We start from the raw sequence: 17,418 nt of genomic DNA, 5'->3' as shown, positions 1-17,418 counted from the left end.
GGTACCAAGGCAGTCTCCCTGCCCTTTCACTGGCACCTGTCCCGTTTCTTTCAGATCTCAGCTCCTTTGTGTGAGAGCAGAGATGCAGAGGAGAAGCGGGGAGACATGTACGTGTTGTTCTGTTTCCCAGGAGATGGGAAGGATCAGGGAATGGCATCAGTGCATGGCAGAGTGCCTTCCTTCTTTCCTTCCCCTGCAGAGCTCGTGAGCGGGAGAACACCTGCACCAAGCGATTGTGTGCAGGCGTGTGCTTCTGTTAACAGATAGTGGCTCAGCAAGAGTCCAAACAGTTTATCAGGGTAGAAATCTGTCTTGAGTAGGGATTTTTAACGTTAGGTTCACAGCGGAAATGCCTGGTCAGCTGCTGCTGAAGGCGCCAGAACATATTGCAGCTCGCAGGGCTTTGCTTTGCCTGTGGAGTAGATGTCCTCTGTCCTGTTTAACTAAGCAAGTCAGAGATCACCTGAAGGGGCCTCCAGGGGAGCTGGGGATGGGCTCTGGATCGGGGAGGGCAAGGACGAGGGGGAACGATTTTAAGCTGAAAGAGAGGAGATTTACATGAGATCCTGGGAAGAAATGTTTTGCTGTGAGGGTGGGGAGGCCCTGGCCCAGGGTGCCCAGAGCAGCGGTGGCTGCCCCATCCCTGGAGGGGTTCCAGGCCAGGTTGGATGGGGCTCGGAGCCCCTGATCCAGTGGGAGTGTCCCTGCCCATGGCAGGGGTGGAACTGGATGGGCTTTGAGGTCTCTTCCAACCCAAACCATTCGATGTTTCTGTGATCAGCAGGTGGGCACAGGCCCTGCACAGCTTTTGGATTTCATGAAGGAAGAAGGTTTTTCCTTTGAAACTTTATCCACACCTCTGAAACGAGCCAGCAGTAATCCCACCACGTGAGCTTTGGGGGTTAGTGGAGGACACAGGATTTTCAGCTTAATCCCAATACTAACAAAGCAAATAAATGGTTTTCTTCATCTATAGGTGGAAAAACTCCTGCGAGCAGTTGCTGATGGGGATCTGGAAATGGTGAGTCTTGGCGTGGCTGTTGAACATTACTGAATTCTAGTTTATTTGTAAGTAATTTCTAAGTAATATTAAGTGAAGAATGCTTTGCGTAATGCCTTCTTTCAGCAATACCTAATCACATTCAGCTCATTGCTACAAAGAATATTCACTCCAATGTCCCCAGATTATTTTACCTACAGTGCTTTAAGGCCCGTTATTTTGACATTTCCATGACCTCTTGCACTAAAGAAATCTCTTTACATTGAATAATTTCTTTATGAAGGGCTAGAATTTAAAAATGTGGGCATAGTCACCTTGGGGGATGCAAAGAACTTGGGAAGAACATTCAGGGCAGATGTGTTGAAAAGAAATATTGTGAGAAAGAGCAATTTAGTTGCTTGCAGGTGCTCAAATGCATTATTGGGTGGGGAATGTGGTGCATTACAGAGCTGTAGAAAGATGTGTACAGTGAGGTCACAGGGCTGCAGTCAGCACAAAACAAAACAACAAAAGCAAATCACATGAGTTTTTGGGTCAACCTGGTTTTTGACAGCAAACCCAGTAGTCATCTGAGTGAGCTAAAGTGATTTGGAGGGTTTGAGACTGGGTGAACGCTACAGTTTTGATTAGGCAGCAAGAAGTCATGTATGATTTACTTCACTGCTGTTCTTGGTGAACGTTGTATCTGCTTTGTCAACCAGAACATTTGATTTTTCAATTTGGCCGGTGGCAGCTGCTGCCAGGAGGTGGCTGGAGAGCCTCCCGGAGGGTCACAAGTGCGTGTGTGTGAAATGTTACATAGGCTCATTTATTAGGACATGGAGACTCTGGACTCTATAAAAAGGAGGACTTGCTTTTTATGCCAGGTACGTTATCTCTTGGAATGGATGGAAGAAGACTTGGAAGATGAGGACAACGCAGTCAGTACATCAAAACCAGAGTTCTGCCATCCGTTATGCCAGTGCTCAAAGTGTGGGCCAGTACAAAAGGTTGGAATATTCAGTCTGTACAAAGAATAATTTCTGATTTTGTAATGTAACGTTTAGCTGTAGGGGAGTCACATTCCTATTGCTCTATATCTCCAATTAAGAAGCAATTAAAAATATACAGAGTTCATCTGATGTCATGGAATTCTTCCCTTTTTACTTGAACTGTAGGAAAATTTGGATATGGGAACAGTGCAAAGACTTGCTCAGTATCTCATGGATTGAAAACACTTTGCAGTTTGCTTTTAGAATACGCAGACTGCTGTCAGTGAGGTTTGGACAGCATTGAATAAATGGGAAAAATCTTTTTTTAAGCCTCAGTTTCCCTGGGTTATCTTTTATAGTTTACATTGCTAACTGTCACAGAGTTAGTAATCAGTTTAGCAAGGAATACCCGCTAATCCTAATCAGTGTCATGCTGATAAGGTCTTTTCTGCATGGTGTAACATCTTTCATACACGCTACATCTAAAACCTCTGCAGAGATTAAATATAATTGCAAAGGCTTGCTTTCCCCTTATTTCTCATGGACTGTAGAGGAGAGCAAGGCTTTATAATACACTTTATAGACAAAAATAAATAAGGAATGATCCCAGCATCTTTGAAATAGAAACCCAATTGGCTGCCTTTCAAGAGAGAGTGTATGACTATGTCTGAAGGTGTAGATGACTGTATAAGTCTGTATAAACAAAAGTAACTCATAGTAAAACACTCTCCATATCTATATGAAATTGTCAGGTTTACTTCTGTCTCAACCTGTTCTGCTTTAGCCTCTTTTTAATATCTTTTTAATATCTGTACATGAAGCTATCATGGTGGATAAAAAGAGAGAAAACTAAAACTCATTGTTCTGTTAAAAATACTGCCAGGCTGCTCGGGTTTACTCACTCTTCTCCTGAAGGTCTCAAACAGGCTCTGCAGCAACAGTTCTTGTGCTCTCCTTCTCTCTGTTTTATGTCTAAGTAGCAGATATTCAGCTGCTTTTTGGCCAACAGAAAGCGGCGTGGTCGATTCTATAGTTTTGTTGTGTATTCTCCTCAACAGAAATTTGCAAGGATCTCTGCTAACGGGCTTGGAGTAAACGTTTCGAACCAGGACGGTCTGACGCCACTGCACATGGCCGCACTGCATGGGCACGCTGAGCTGGTCTCGCTCCTGCTGAGCCACGGAGCCAGTGTCAGCGCCAGGAACGCGAAGCAGGCAGTTCCTCTTCATCTCGCCTGCCAGAAAGGTCACTTCCAGGTAACAGAGCCTCTTCATAATGTGATGGAAAGCTGTTTAATGCTTAAACACCAGTACAAAGCTGTTTTGTGAAACTATCGACAAGACCAAACCAGTAACAGTGAGAACTATTCTGTTGATTCTGTTTTCTCCTTCAGTGTCTAAAATCTTCAGATGGAAAGGAGATCATAGAATCAAGGAAAGGTTTGGGTTGGAAAGGCCCTCAAAGCCCATCCAGTCCCACCTCCCACTGGATCAGGGGCTCCAAGCCCCATCCAACCTGGCCTGGAACCCCTCCAGGGATGGGGCAGCCACAATGCTTTGGGGCACACAGTTTCTTTCTAAGCAACCTAAAATAATGCTTTAACGAAGCTGCTGTTGTGCATCAAACACTTCAAAAATGCCCTGTGCAGCTACCTGTTCCTGTGTATTTTCTCTCTGAACTTCTCTTGAAAGACGTTGTGTGTCTGTCTGTCAATGCAAGGTACTTGATATCTTCAGCGGCCACAGTGTTAAATATTTACTGTGTCTTCAACTCATTTTATGAGCCAGGTGGAGCTCTGAGGGTGGGAGATAACCTCAACTCTGATTTCAGGGCGGGGGGAAGCAGGGAAGGAGAAGCACGAGATCATGAGGGGTGGGTATTAATGCAGGAGGGAGAGTAGACGAGAGGGGAAAAATAGTGATCATGAAAACGCAGGTGCAGGCAGGCAATGGGAGCACGTGGAAAAGTGGAAGACTAGGGGTTCAAGAATAAGGAGCTGAGGGCTGCAAGAGGAAGAAAAGATTATGAAGATGGTGGAGAGACAAAGCACTAGAGGGGCAAGAAGGAAGCGAGAATACAACTCAGACTTTTAGGTCAATGCAGGTTGGTTCATGGGTTATTTACAATGCAAAGAAGTCCTTCCAAGTGTTCTGATGAGGTCGGAAAGGACGAGAGGACACTTGCTGCGGTGGTTTGGTTTTGATGTTTTGGTTTTGATTGTGTCTGTTTTTCACATACCTCGAGTTTTATTTTCTGGCCTTTCTTTAAGTTGTTTAAAGTGTTTTTTTTAAAGCGTGTGGTAAAATATGAAAAGTAGTGTGGTAGAAGAGATATGGTGGGTGCCATCTGTGTGGGAAAGAGGAGGCTTGTTTTCCCCATCTCTTTTTCATCCTAGATGTTTAAAATAGAAAGGGGGGGGGGCTTTCTCTGCGTGACTATGGTGAGCTGCTATCTTAAATTCAAGAGTTGTTACCTCTTTCAATAGGTGGTGAAGTGTCTGATGGAATACAGTGCTAAACAAAATAAAAAGGATATATATGGCAACACACCTTTAATTTATGCATGCTTGAATGGCCATTATGAGACCACTGCCTTGTTGTTACAGGTAAGGGCACTGCAAACAGAGTGCTTGGAATAGCATTTCTTACGTGGTACCTGTGCTTGCCCAGTACTTGGGATCAGGGCTTTTAGTTAGACGTTTCTCTGTCAAAACTACTCGGGTTAAAAATAAGAATATTTGCTGTCTCACTCTTTTTAATCCCTTCCCTTCATGTTTCTTCATTACATGAATGTAACTTTTCTGTTGTACAGCGAGATGGTTTTATGGAACTGTTTTGTGGCAGATGCTGGGTTTTCTTGCTTGTGGTTCTTCATGTGGGGGTTTGGTGGATTTTGTGATCTCTTTTTTTTTTTTTTTTAAATATCTCTTAAGCTTAGAATCTGTAGTAGAAGTGTGCAAAATGAAATGAGCTGATCCAGGAAATTGTAGCAATGAGAGAGGAGGAAATAATATGATTGGGTGGCTTCTTGTTGAAGTGGTGATGGCTGCCGTACGCTGACTGCGTTCGGCTGGAGCCATGGGGCCTCTGTTGCACCGTTCTCGTTCAGCCGGTGACAAGATGAGAGGAAAGCAGGATAGCCAACTGCTGTCTCCATCTCGCTCTACTCTGTCTTTTTTATCCAGCATGGAGCTTCCGTTAACCTTTCTAACGCCAAAGGGAACACGGCACTGCACGAGGCTGTGATCGGGAAGAACGAAGCCCTGGTGGAGTTGCTGCTGCGGAACGGTGCAGCGACGCATGTACGGAACGAGAGGAACTGCAGCCCCGCAGACTGTGCTGAGCCGGTGAGTGCAGGCAGCCCACCTCGATGGTTAGGTTTCCCTGGAGTTCCATCTGCATCATGTAGGAAAAAACCAAATAATACAATTTGACAACACAGTATTTGCCAGGACTTCTGTATTTAGCAGTTACGCGTGGTATGAAGAATCAGATGCCCGTTTATTGTACAATGCGATACCTGCGGTATGTGAAACCCATGGCGTCTCTCAAATAAACTATCCTAGGTCAAAAGATGAGTGTAGAAAGAGTTGAAAGCACGTTCACAAATGAACATGACTTTAAGCCCTGTGCCAGTAATGGCAGAGAGAGAGCAGAAGAAATGCTGAATGTAGGAAAATTAACACCTTTCACTGATCCGTTACACTGCCTTGTTCCACCCAGCATCTCTTGCCCTTCATGCCTTTCGATACCTTCATCTTGTCATCAGTACTTCTGACCTTCCCCTTCATTAACAGCAGTAACATAATGTGTAATATTAAATTATAAAGAATTCTTTCACTCTTTAAATGCTTTGATGCATGGTCCCTCTCTTTGTGTGCTTGAGCAGCCTCTGAGATGTGGCCCAGTGATCACACAGTTCTGTACTGATTCAATTTTAGTGTGTGTTTTAGCATTTAAACTGAAATCAGCTTAACCGTAAATAATACAGTTTAAAGTAATAGGTCAAGGCTACAAAACTATCGCTCCAGTGCAGTGCAACTCATGGAACGCTGGTTTTGTCCCTACTCAAAATGTTACAATTTCAAGTTTGTGTTTATAACCAGGTATTTTTGTGTGCCTTACATTCATTTTGGCAGCAAGGAATTAACACGCTCTGCACAGACTAGAATCCTCAATGGTACTGATGGTTTTCTTTTTCTTTAATAATGGTGAAAATGGAAACCTTTAAAATGAAGAATTCAAATATCATGAAGCTGCTGGAAACAGCACCGAGCTGTGTGCCCCCAGCGGCAGAGGGAGAGAGGGAGAGCGAGCAGGAGGCTGCTGTCAGGAGGAGAAGAAAAGGTACGTGTCAGATTTCCACTGGTGGCAATGAAAAGGGATATAGGAATTCGTGTGTGACTACATTAAATATTTAATGGAATTGATTTACATATAATTAAAGAACAATAAACTATTTCACATATTTATTATCGGTAACACCTGAAGCGCTGTAACGAAATGCAGCAGATTTTGTGTTGTATTTGTAATGTCACTGCAAACTCAGTTTTCACTTTATTGGTGCGTGATGGAGATTTCACATTTAAAGTTGAAAAACATGCCCCAGTTGAGATATAATTAAGCATGGAATAATTGTCCCTTTCAGTGCCTGGGGCAGGGAGGGTAACAGTTTTTGTGCTGACCTGTGCCAGAACTGGGAAAGAAGGCAGTGAGGCTGCACAAGCAGGAGTTGGGGAAGATGAGGAGCACCCATTTCAGTATCCATGAGTTTTAGTTAGGCTTTTCGAACTAACTCCAGCTTCTTCCCTAGGAAAGATTGGGAATGTTTCATTAATTATAGAATGCTGATGCCCCAGGTTGATACGGTTCTTTCAAATATGATGAAAATGGTTCTAAAAGAACGTGAGTCAGTGGTATGAACGAAGAGGTGGTACAGCACCTGCGTGTCGATTGATGCAGGTTTGTAAAAATCGGAATGAAGGGCTTTGAAGTCCGGAATTACACAGTCTCTTTAGAAGCTGGGCCAGTCATGCTAATCTGATGAAGAATCCTTACTCCTGTGACATAAAATACTTTAAACTTTCCAAAGATAAATTGTGACTCTGATTCTAGTTATTACTGTCACAGCTTTACTGTAGAACTTTAAATCTAATGTCAGTAAATGCCTTTTTTTTCATTCAGAACTGTGTTTTTAACACTTAAGTGTGACTCAGTTGTAATTTTGGTTGCCTGGTCTTTCAAACCCCCAGTGAATTCGAAGCCATGTGAGAAAGCTGATGATCCCGTAAGCAGACAACTCCAGCTGGTCCAGTCCATTAACACATTTAACAAGTAAGCATGGAAGCTTCCTCAGAGGCTCCTTTATCCTTTCCCATCAGCAAACAAGAAATACAGCCGTTAATAAAACCCGAACGTGGGTCGAGCGTTGTGACCCATCACATCTGACTGCTTTGACAGTAGATTTTAGTCGTGTGAGGTGGGCGCACTCGCCTCGCCAGGCGCGTTCCGGGCACGGCGTCCTCCGTGGGAGCAGCAGGGCTGGGCTGTGTGGCAGCAGGGAGGAGCCACGGGGCGCTTGCAGATGTATTCGGAATTGATGTCGTATATTCCATATTCCTTGCTGTATATTCTATGATCAAACACAGGCTGCCAGTAGCTGCTCGGTGCTGGGATTGTGCCACCTTCTGGGTTTTCTGGGATCCAGACTTGTGTGGAAGGACTTACTGTCATTACATTTTATGTCTTTATAATATTTTTTAGAGCAAAACATTTACGGCGAACGATTACAAGAGATAAAAGTGTCCCTAACTTTGACTATCAGTTATTGCATCAGGTAAGTGGAAATACTTGAATTAGTGGTACGATACAGTAAATCCATTTTGTTTGTCTGCTGTGTAACTGGAGGTGGTCAGTGAATCCCAACATTTCTGACCTCTTGCTAACCTGCTGATGTTCCGTCGTTGTTCGAACCACAGCAGTGCTTCCGTAACACCTCACAAACACCTCGTCCTTACCTGTCAGCCTCTTAAGGCTTATTGCAACCCTCATCTCTCTCGTGTTTTCTGTGTCATGTCTGGCAAACATTATCAGATTGTTGCCATTACTTCAGTAAAAGGGTGTTGTAACTCATTTCTGCCTTTAGATCTTGTCTAAGAAAATCTGGCATTAGCGTGTTAGGATCCTCTTTTTTCTCTTAGCTATTTGAACATTCACAGCGTGGCCAGTGATCAGGGGCAGGCACCCGCTCTGGAAAGGGGAAATCCGGAGCAGAAATGGAAATGAAAGCTAAGAATGGCTGGAATGGGCAAAAAGAGCGCTTAAGGGGAGGAGGGGAAGGTGCGTCCCCCTTCCCTGACTGAGCAGCTCTGGGAACAGGGGGCTTTGCCTTCGGCAGCGCCTGGCTGACTGCCTCTATCGATACTTACACCTTCCTGAACCGAAAGAGAAAAGGCTGCTGCCATTGCGCACCTTGAGACTTGCTTTACAAAAGGTGTGCGGAAGAGGGAGAGTGATACTGGGATAGTGCAGTGACGATTAGGTTGGGGAAGCCTTCGTTATCCTTTCAGTTCTGGCTGGGATTTGTGTAGCCTGGGGCAGGCTGGCCTTTCCTGTCCTCACACACAGAACGCGCATAATCGCTGTCTACAAAGCCTGCCGCTGTTAATCCCGGGCTGTGTCCTCAACATAAAGAGTACCATGAAATTAATGTGCTAATTATAGTCAGTGAACACTGCCTCTGTAGTAATTCTTTGCAGTGAAGGCAGTAGAGAGAGCTTTTACCATGCTGTTTTCCTACCCTCACAGTTAGCTATTAAAAGCTTCGATAAAACCAAGTTAAAATCCGTCGAAACGCTGGACCAGAGCAAAGTTAAGACTCCTGAGACAGAATGCAGCGGTGCCTTTGTGAAAGATGATGACATGACAGAAGTTCCCCCCAGAAGCAAATTACTGCTCCGAAGACACACTGTGAACGTGCCGCTTCCAGCCGAGAATGCCAGCGATAACGGCTTATCCAGCGCCAGGGATCTGAGTGTTTCCCCCTCGGGGCTGCTGTGATGACCTGCATTCAGAACATGGATGAGGAAGCGCAGAGTGGAAAGCTGAGGAGTGGGTGGTGGTCATTTCCACCCGCCTTCGCTGTGTGGCTGTGCCCTAGCGAGCTCGCCTTCAGTACGGGACACTGGATGGATTTCCTGCAGGAACGGAACATTCCCAACCCTCCCGCAGACCGACTCCTCTTCATGATGGAGGTAACCGCACAGCCAGGTGGTTCCCAACAGACAGGGATGTGCTGAGATGCAGGCGGCAAATTCTCTCCTGTTCTACTTAGCACTTAATTAAAAAAGGTATATGTCACCGTAAACCAAACCAAGCCCTTTATTGTATTTTTCAGCCACCCGCTTTGTTTTTACAAGTCTTTGAATAATTTTTGCATTTTTCAGGTTTTATCACTACATTGGATAAGTACATATAAATATATGTATATTTATATATATAAAGATATATTGGATAACAAGGTATTTATTGCCAGAGATAATGGAAATGTCTCTATTTTTATCGTAATGTTACGAACCGTTATAGTATATATTTCTGTATATTCCAGTAGCTGGGAAAACAATAGTCCACACCCTCTGCGACGCTCCATTGGAAATCCATACATGCTATGGATGTGATGGGATGTAAGCCTTGCTAATTCCTTTGCAACGCTCCCGTGTTGGAGCTGCAAGATCCAGTTCCTGTACCGGAGCCAAGAGACTGGGAAAAAGCAGAGAGCCCTTGGCAAAGCTGAACTTTGCAGAAGCAAGCGGGTATGAGGGCACATAGAATTGTTTTGGGTTTCTTTTCCCCTTCCTCTAAAGCAAGTCATGGAAAAATGCAAATATTTGCGTTTCTGAGCCCAGGCAAGGTCTGCAGAGCCAACTGCCTGCTCCAACAGCTCCTAAAAAGGGGAAATTCCAGCAGCGGACGGTACTTCTTAGAGCAGGAAGTGTTTGAGAATAGGCCAGATATGACCCCATTGCTGCAGGGATCCCTGAGGGGCTGGAAGCTCGCAGCTCTGAGGTGGCTGCTTACAGCTGGGGTTTGTTTGCCGTTTCGGTTACGGCAGAAGGTGCAAACAGCACAAGTCAGGTCTCCAAGTGTGGGATTTTTTATTCTTGGCTTGTTGCATCCAGCTTGAGTTTTATTTCATGAACTATTTGTATGAATAATCCTATTTTAACTGCGGTCTTAGCGGACTGCCTGGCGAAGCTGGAAGAGACGCGCTGAGTTTCCCAGCTAACGTTTTAATCTGCGAGGTTGAATGTGCAGTCGGCGCACGAGTGGACGTGCAGAGATGAGGGGCGTGTTTATTTTTCTAATAATTTATGAGTTCATCCGATTTTCTAATATGCCTTGAATTTGTGCCAAATGATGGAAAGGAAAAGCTAGTAAAGTAACTCCTGAAAACACTGGTTTTTCTGAGTGCTTTTTTCCAAGCATCAAGTCTTTTAAGCAGGTTCCCTGCTGCTCTTTTGGTAGGTGTCTGAAGACTTCACCTCGTGTCTGTGTGTAAACTGAGGGATCGGCTGGAATTTACTGTCAAGTTCCATGTTAAGGATTATCTGTAGCCCTGTGGGGAAAAACTTTTAAACCATCTGTCACCACCCCTTGGTGTGAAAACTCTTGTGGTGGTGAGGGATCATTGGATCAAGAAGTTTCATGCACCACATCACCAAGGCTGAGGAATCCTGCTAACGAACCCAGACAAGCGAAAACCCAGCCTGGTCCAAACGGAACAAAAAATAACAACTCTTTAAATTCCTTTTAACCACATTCACACAATGAAAAACACCCACTAGTGCTAGCTTTAAACAGTTTTATTCTGTTCAAAAAAACCACTGCAGTTGGGATCACACACGTTCCTGTTAAATAAGGACAGAAAAGGGTTCTGTGTGGTATTGTGTTTATCAGCACATTACAGTATTTGTCCTACTCGTTTCCATAACCACATTTGGAAATACAAGTGCAGCACGAGTTCAGTTTGACTTTACACATGCAGGCGTTGCAGAAAGTTTAGGAAAACAGTCTTTTTTCCTGGGTAGGAACCACTCCAGCCATTCAATAGAAGCGGAGGTAGTTGTAAGGACACGCGATACCAGGTGTCTGAACAGTGCTGTTTGACACAGTTAACTTGCTTTCTTTGAGATCGCCTCATTATTTCACAGGGAGCAGCTCAAGTGTACGCTGGTTACAATTTCTTTACACAGGCTGCCTGGCTTGAACTTGGATACCTTCCCTTTATTTTCTAAGTGTCTTGTATGGACTCGAGAGCCAGTGGAGCGGCTTCCTTCAGGGGATCGGGAGATCCCATTTCTAACCCTTCTGCGATTTAGAGACAGGAGGTCTTTATGTCCCAGAGGGAAAGGCTGTTCCCAGCTTTACACTTGACTCCTCCTGTTACAGTATCTCTGACAGCAGCAAGTTAAGTGCGTGCAGTTGCTGAAAGCAGAGCTTACGTGGAGGAAGGGGCAACACAATCTTCATGCTAAGGAAGCAGTGGGGAATCCCACGCTGCTCTGGACTCAGACTACAAAAATCTAAGTTATAAAAACCCCTTCTCAGATTTATTTTACAAGTTCAGTTGTTGGCCTTTTTATTAAAAAAACGAAAAAGTGAAGAAGCGTAAACATGTTCAGATCTTGCGTTGAGCCTGGTAACAGTGTCACCTATTTCCAGGCCTTCTGTTTGGCAGATAAGTCTTACAGCAGCATCAGTAATCGTCCTCTTCGTCAGAGTCCAGCACTTTCCTTCTGTTGAACTAAAATGAAATATGTGATGTGCAGCAGGAAGGCCCCAGTGACTCCCCCATGGAGCGAGCCTTTCAAAGGCCACACATTCAACATCGAATACGTTCCAGGGGAGCACTTGGCCCATCCCACACCCTCAGTCCCTGCCGGCGCAGGACAGGTGGAGGGCAGTCCGTCTGTCTCACAGCCCTGAGAGCCCCATCCCAACATCCACAAATGCAACTACTGGAAAGGTTGGCTAGGATTTAATCCCAGCACCTACCAGTGTAGGGAAAAAGAGGTGGTAAAACTCTACCCTGACCTGAAACAGTTCAACACATGCAATTTTTCTGCTCTGGTTTACAACAAATTAAAATGACATTTAGGAAATGAAGTTCACCTTTACTGTTGTTTTCTTCTCTGTTTGCTGACTCACTTTTTCAAGTATTTCTATCAAACCTTGTTCTGATACCTAGGAAAGCAAAAGGAAAGCAAAATAAATACACCTTAAAAGATGCTCTGCATCAAACACCTGAATCAAACTTCCCTCCTTATAAAAGGTGGAATTACACAATTGTATTTAGCAGCTCTCTATTGCCTTTTTCAGTTATTCAATTCACAGATATTAATGACACGCGGTATTTTTTAGGAGGAATTTAAGTTTGAAAATGAATATATGCAAGAAAGAACTAGAAGAAGGTGACTCACCTTTCCAGCTAGCTGTCCAAATCTCGCCATCTGTATAAGGTAATTCTCTACCGCTTTTGCTTTGTCTGGTTTCACAAGTGCTAAATTGCTTACTGCAACGAAAACAGGCTCTGTTCATTTTGGTTTGAAACAAATAGCTTCGCTATTGACTAAGAAGTGTCGAATGTCCCCGTGGAACCATCTTCATGCCAGAGTCAGGAAATAAATTGACAAAGGCATTTTCACTTGTATAAAATAAAGATACAAGGTAGTTGAACTTCTTACTTTTAAATATTTGTTTCTAATTAGATTAACTAATTTTGACTCACTACAATTCCTTCTATTAATTAAACAATAATTTAACACACTTCAGACATCAGTTGAACCCTTCCACCTCCAATCACCAACTGAAAAGCAGTAACCGTTTTATCTTCCCATCAACACCAAGGTTTTTCTAGTCTGGGCTCTACAAGCACACACGCTGACGGGAGCAGGATGGCATACGCTGGGGAGAGTTCTGTGTTAGATACTCACATCTCGCACGAGCTGCTTGATCGAGAACTTGGGCTAAAATAGTGTTTCTTATCTCTGCTTCCCTGCAATAAGAAATCAACCACACATTAGAACTGGGATATCAAATACCTAAAATAACACGCACAAAACTACAGGAGGCTTTCGATTCATGGAAGTGACTTCTATTTGTATTTGCAGAACTGGCATTTTAGTTTATACATTTCAGTCAATACAAACTTTGTGTGCAATGCTGAGCTCTTTAAACTCTCCTTTTCAATTTTCTACTCAGTGCAAACACTGCACGTGGTTTCTGCACTAAGCTCTGAAGTGAATAGTTTTATTATTTTTAGCTGAAACAGATGTGCTGGAAAAATCAAATCCCCCCTAGGACAGCGTGTTCCCACTGCACTAACAGAGCCAAACCCAAACTCATCACTCAGACAAAACTCCAGTTTGTGAAGAGTTCTGCCAGCCTGCAGGATTTCCTTATGACCAACTCTCACCAACCCTAAAAAGCCAAGTTTCTGAATTCCAAAAGCAGAGGACAGCAGGAATGATGGTGCTTCCTAAACCCAGCGAATTTTAAGCCAAGGGCCATGAGGCGACTCCATGCACCTCAGTCCCAGAGTAAAAATGCACGGCTGTGGCTGTTTTGCTCCATACACTCCCACCCCAGTCAGGGTTCAGACAGCTCTGCTGCACATCATCCCACAGAGTCATGGCCTGGGAGACGCACTTGGATCAATCAGATTTTGGCTTTCCTGACATTCAATCTTTTCAGCTTCCTCATTGATGTTTTTCCCAACAACCACAAAAAATTCAAGTGAGCATTCAAAATAAATTAAATACTTTAAAAAGTAAAGGTTCAAACCAATTAGATGTTAAGACCCAAAGCCAATGGTTCTCATTTATACCTCTGTTTTGCTTCTTGTTGTGATGGATCACTGGAAGGATCCTAAAGAATGAAATAAGAATAAATCTGATCATCCAAAAGATTCCACGGAGGACAATAAGTTTAAATATTGCAGCAGAGTCAATGCAAGCTCAACCTCCCTGCTAAACCCACCTGACCACCAACGAGATCCTGAAAACAAGGATCTGCTGCCCTAGCAAATAAATATGCCCCACTGTGCTTTCCGGACAAAGCCGTCCTGCAAACCAGCACGATGAATAGCGCTGATGGATCTCTCCAGAGACTGGTGGAGCTTTTGACAACAGGCGCTTATTATCATAATATTATGATTATTGTTATATATCATAACGTTTATTATTATAAACTTTTGCTGTCCAAAGCTACAGCAGACTTCTAGACACACTGATAATATGATAATAAACTTTCCATTTTAAACACATTAAAATAAACTACAGATAAATGAAATTCAATATAACACTTTGTATTTATTGACAGAGAACAAACCGCAATCCTAGCACGGCATTTTGGCTGAACTTCGTGCTGAAACTGCACCTCAAATTTAACAGGTCGAGACGCGCGAGAACTTGGCACGGCGCAGGGAGGAACCGAGGCGGTCACGGGCGCGGTGGCTCCCGCCGCAGAAGCGACGGCGCAGGGGAGAGTGAAATGCCTGAAGATGGGAACCCACGGAACTGTGAGGGGCCGGGGGAGGGAAAGGCTGCGCGCTGAGCCCGCCGGGGCAGCGGGCAGGGCAGGGGCCGGGCCCCGCCGACCCCCGGCCCAGCCCTCACTCACGGAGAGGCCCCCGCCCTTACCCCGTGCTTGGCCTGCAGCTCGGCCAAGCGCTGCTGCCGCAGCGCCTCCAGCTCCTCGTCCGCCATGGCTCACCACCCTCACTTCCGGGACCGCCCCTGCCCGCGCTTCCGGTCCCGGCCTGCCCCGCGGCCCCGCCTCACGAGCCTGCGCTTCCTGCCCCGCCCGCCAAGGGGGCGGAGATTCACCACTGGCCGCACCCACCCCACGCGCCAGAGCTCCCGGCCCCGCCCACCCAGTGGGCGGAGCTTTGATCTTGTGACCACGCCCCTTCCATCCCGCCCCACTGGGGGGCGTGGCTTCCCGCCTCGTGCCCCCGCCCCGCACGCAGTTTCCCGCCCAGCCCCGCCCGCCCCTTCCCGCCTCCTTCAGCCAAGTTAAACGGGCGACTCTGCATCCCAAATCCCGGCTTTTATTGTCGGTCCCTCACGCATTCTTATGAAAGGCTGCATGTTTTTCACTCGCTGAAGATTTAATTGAGCCAACCCAACAGCAAGGGCTTTTCTACCAGGCTAAACGAGCCATAACCTCCTCAAGAGAGAGGTTTGTAGGAGCACACGTTACCAAATCTGAGGTGGTTACAGAAAGCAACAGAGCGCATCACACGCTTGTTTCATTAATAACTCCTGTGGGGAATGCAGGCGAATTAGCAGAGTTGAATTCGTTTTATTTGGAGCTTTCCATGCTGTGTGCTCCAAATGGATAACATAGAATCATAGATCATTAGGTTGGAAAAGACTTTAGAAATCATTGACTGTACCAGTCTACTACTCAATTGTGTCTCCAGGCACCTCATCTACCTGCCTTTAAACCCCTCCAGGGATGGGGACTCCACCACCTCCCTGGGCAGCCACTGCCACTGCTCGAGAACCATTTCTGTGAAGAAATTTTTCCTAGTGTCCAATCTAAACTTCTCCTGACACAGCTTGAGGCCATTCCCTCTCATCCTGTCACTTCTTCCCTGGAAAAAGAGACCAACACCCACCTCCCTGCAGCCTCCTTTCAGGCAGTTGTAGGGAGTGATAAGGTCTCCCCTCAGCCTCTTCTTCTCCAGGCTAAACAACCCCAGGTCCCTCAGCCGCCCCTCATAACCCTTGTTCTCCACCTCCTTCCCCAGCTCCATTCCCCATCTCTTGACATGCTCCAGACCCTCAATGTCTTTCTTATAGCGAAGGGCCCAAAACTGAACCCAGGATTCGAGGTGCGGCATCACCAGTGCCGAGTACAGGGGGAGAATCCCTTCCCCGGTCCTGCTGGCCACGCCGTTTCTGATACAAGCCAAGATGCTGTTGGCCTTCTTGGCCACCTGAGCACACTGCTGGCTCACGTTCAGCCAGCTGTCTACCAACAGCCCCAGATCTTTCTGCGGTGAAGGAGGAAATGCAGACCTCACAGTTTTCTCTAAACATATTCTGTTAATCAGCACAGCATACAGGAGTCAAATTACAACAGTACTGCTGCTACTCCTGGCTTCTCTCATCCAGGCAGATCTTTATACAGTTCCTTGGTTTTCTGAACTTCAGACAAACATGATGTTTTGGGGTTTGTCCATTCTACACTCTCATGACTGTTCTCAGCCATATCTCCAATTCACTTATTCCGAGGTGTTTTGTTCCAGCCTGGCCTTATCACACATTCAAGATTCATCATCCTGTGTGTCTGGTTTGGAACACCTGCTCTTTTTAATAATGTTTATTCTAATATGCTTGGTACCAGCTTCATGCTTTACCTTAGTGCCAATTAATCTTCCATATAGTTGGCGTTGCTCCCACAGTTTCTCTGCCAAGCAGCTTTCCAGCCACTCCTCCCCAAGCCTGTAGCGCTGCACGGCGTTTTTATGTCCCATATGCAGGACTCTACACTCGGTCTTGTTAAACCTCATCCCACTGGCCTCAGCCCATCAATCCAGCCTGTCCAGATCCCTTTCCAGAGCATCTCTACCCTCCAGCAGATCAATGCTTCCTCCCAGTTTAGTGTCACCTGCAAACTTGCTGAGGGTGCATTCGGTCCCCTCATCCGAGTCGTTAATGAAGATATTGAACAGGACTGGAGCCAGCACCGAGCCCTGGGGAACACCTGGGGAACGCGAGCCTGTCAGTCCTACCTGAACGCCTTGTGTCCACCCACATGGTTTATACCTCAGTAAATTTAAAATCAGGATCTCTTTCAGGAGCAGGTTTTAAGTAGATTTCAAGGAAGGTTTGGGATTTCCCTCCCATGCTGGCAGCAGAGGGAGCCCCGGTTCCACAAAAGAATATTTGTAAACCAGAAAACAAACAAAAATGTTTCTTTTGCCGTGCAGTATGTTCTCACAGAGGAGGCTTTAATCTATATCGTACATCTCTGCTGTTGTAAATTCATGCTCCATTATACCACCATATGCTTTGCTTCGGTCGGAGAGGGCTGCAGGGATCCTAATTCTTCATCTAGCTTTACAGATACGTGTGGCACGTGTTTGGTGGCATTGTGTTTGCTCACATACTTAAAGGTTATGTCTCAATAAGCTGTTTTAAATGAGTTTATTAGCAGTGAGCTGGCAGTCGATAAGTTTTTATGTTTTGAGAGGCATCATTGTAGTTATTGTCAATTACAAAGTGAAATTAGGAAGCAAAAAAGGAGAGTTTGGTTCATTAAAAAAAAAATTTGGAGGCCTGCAGCACAGTGCTTCAGGTTGTGTTTCAGTTTTGGCTGCACAGATGCCTCATTTCTTTTTCATCTGCTGAGAGGAATACATCATTTCCCTGCAAACTGC

General features: G+C 45.3%; 2 protein-coding genes across 2 annotated transcripts in view; one reads left to right on the top strand and one right to left on the bottom strand.

The window, feature by feature from the left end:
* The window catches only part of ANKRD27 (ankyrin repeat domain 27), a 38,000-nt gene extending 27,330 nt beyond the window's left edge, over positions 1-10,670 (top strand). Inside the window, 10 exon segments of the mRNA XM_054078397.1 lie at positions 977-1,021; positions 1,867-1,989; positions 3,030-3,227; positions 4,457-4,576; positions 5,156-5,317; positions 6,209-6,317; positions 7,223-7,304; positions 7,734-7,806; positions 8,778-9,013; positions 9,015-10,670. Coding sequence (XP_053934372.1) covers positions 977-1,021; positions 1,867-1,989; positions 3,030-3,227; positions 4,457-4,576; positions 5,156-5,317; positions 6,209-6,317; positions 7,223-7,304; positions 7,734-7,806; positions 8,778-9,013; positions 9,015-9,054 — 1,188 coding nt within the window. The 3' untranslated portion in view covers positions 9,055-10,670.
* Positions 10,671-11,614: 944 nt separating this feature from the next.
* On the bottom strand, positions 11,615-14,784 carry PDCD5 (programmed cell death 5). Its single transcript, XM_054078399.1, has 6 exons — positions 14,669-14,784; positions 13,855-13,895; positions 12,962-13,023; positions 12,449-12,540; positions 12,141-12,212; positions 11,615-11,772 (listed from the first exon to the last, which is right to left on the bottom strand). The coding sequence occupies exons 1-6, from the start codon at positions 14,732-14,734 to the stop codon at positions 11,725-11,727; spliced, it is 381 nt and encodes a 126-aa protein (XP_053934374.1). The 5' UTR covers positions 14,735-14,784; the 3' UTR covers positions 11,615-11,724.
* Positions 14,785-17,418: the final 2,634 nt, after the last annotated feature.

Source organism: Cuculus canorus, chromosome 13, assembly GCF_017976375.1.
Source record: "Cuculus canorus isolate bCucCan1 chromosome 13, bCucCan1.pri, whole genome shotgun sequence".
NCBI lineage: Eukaryota > Metazoa > Chordata > Aves > Cuculiformes > Cuculidae > Cuculus > Cuculus canorus.
The sequence above is the reverse complement of the archived record's forward strand: the minus strand, read 5'-3'. Positions and strand labels throughout refer to the sequence as shown.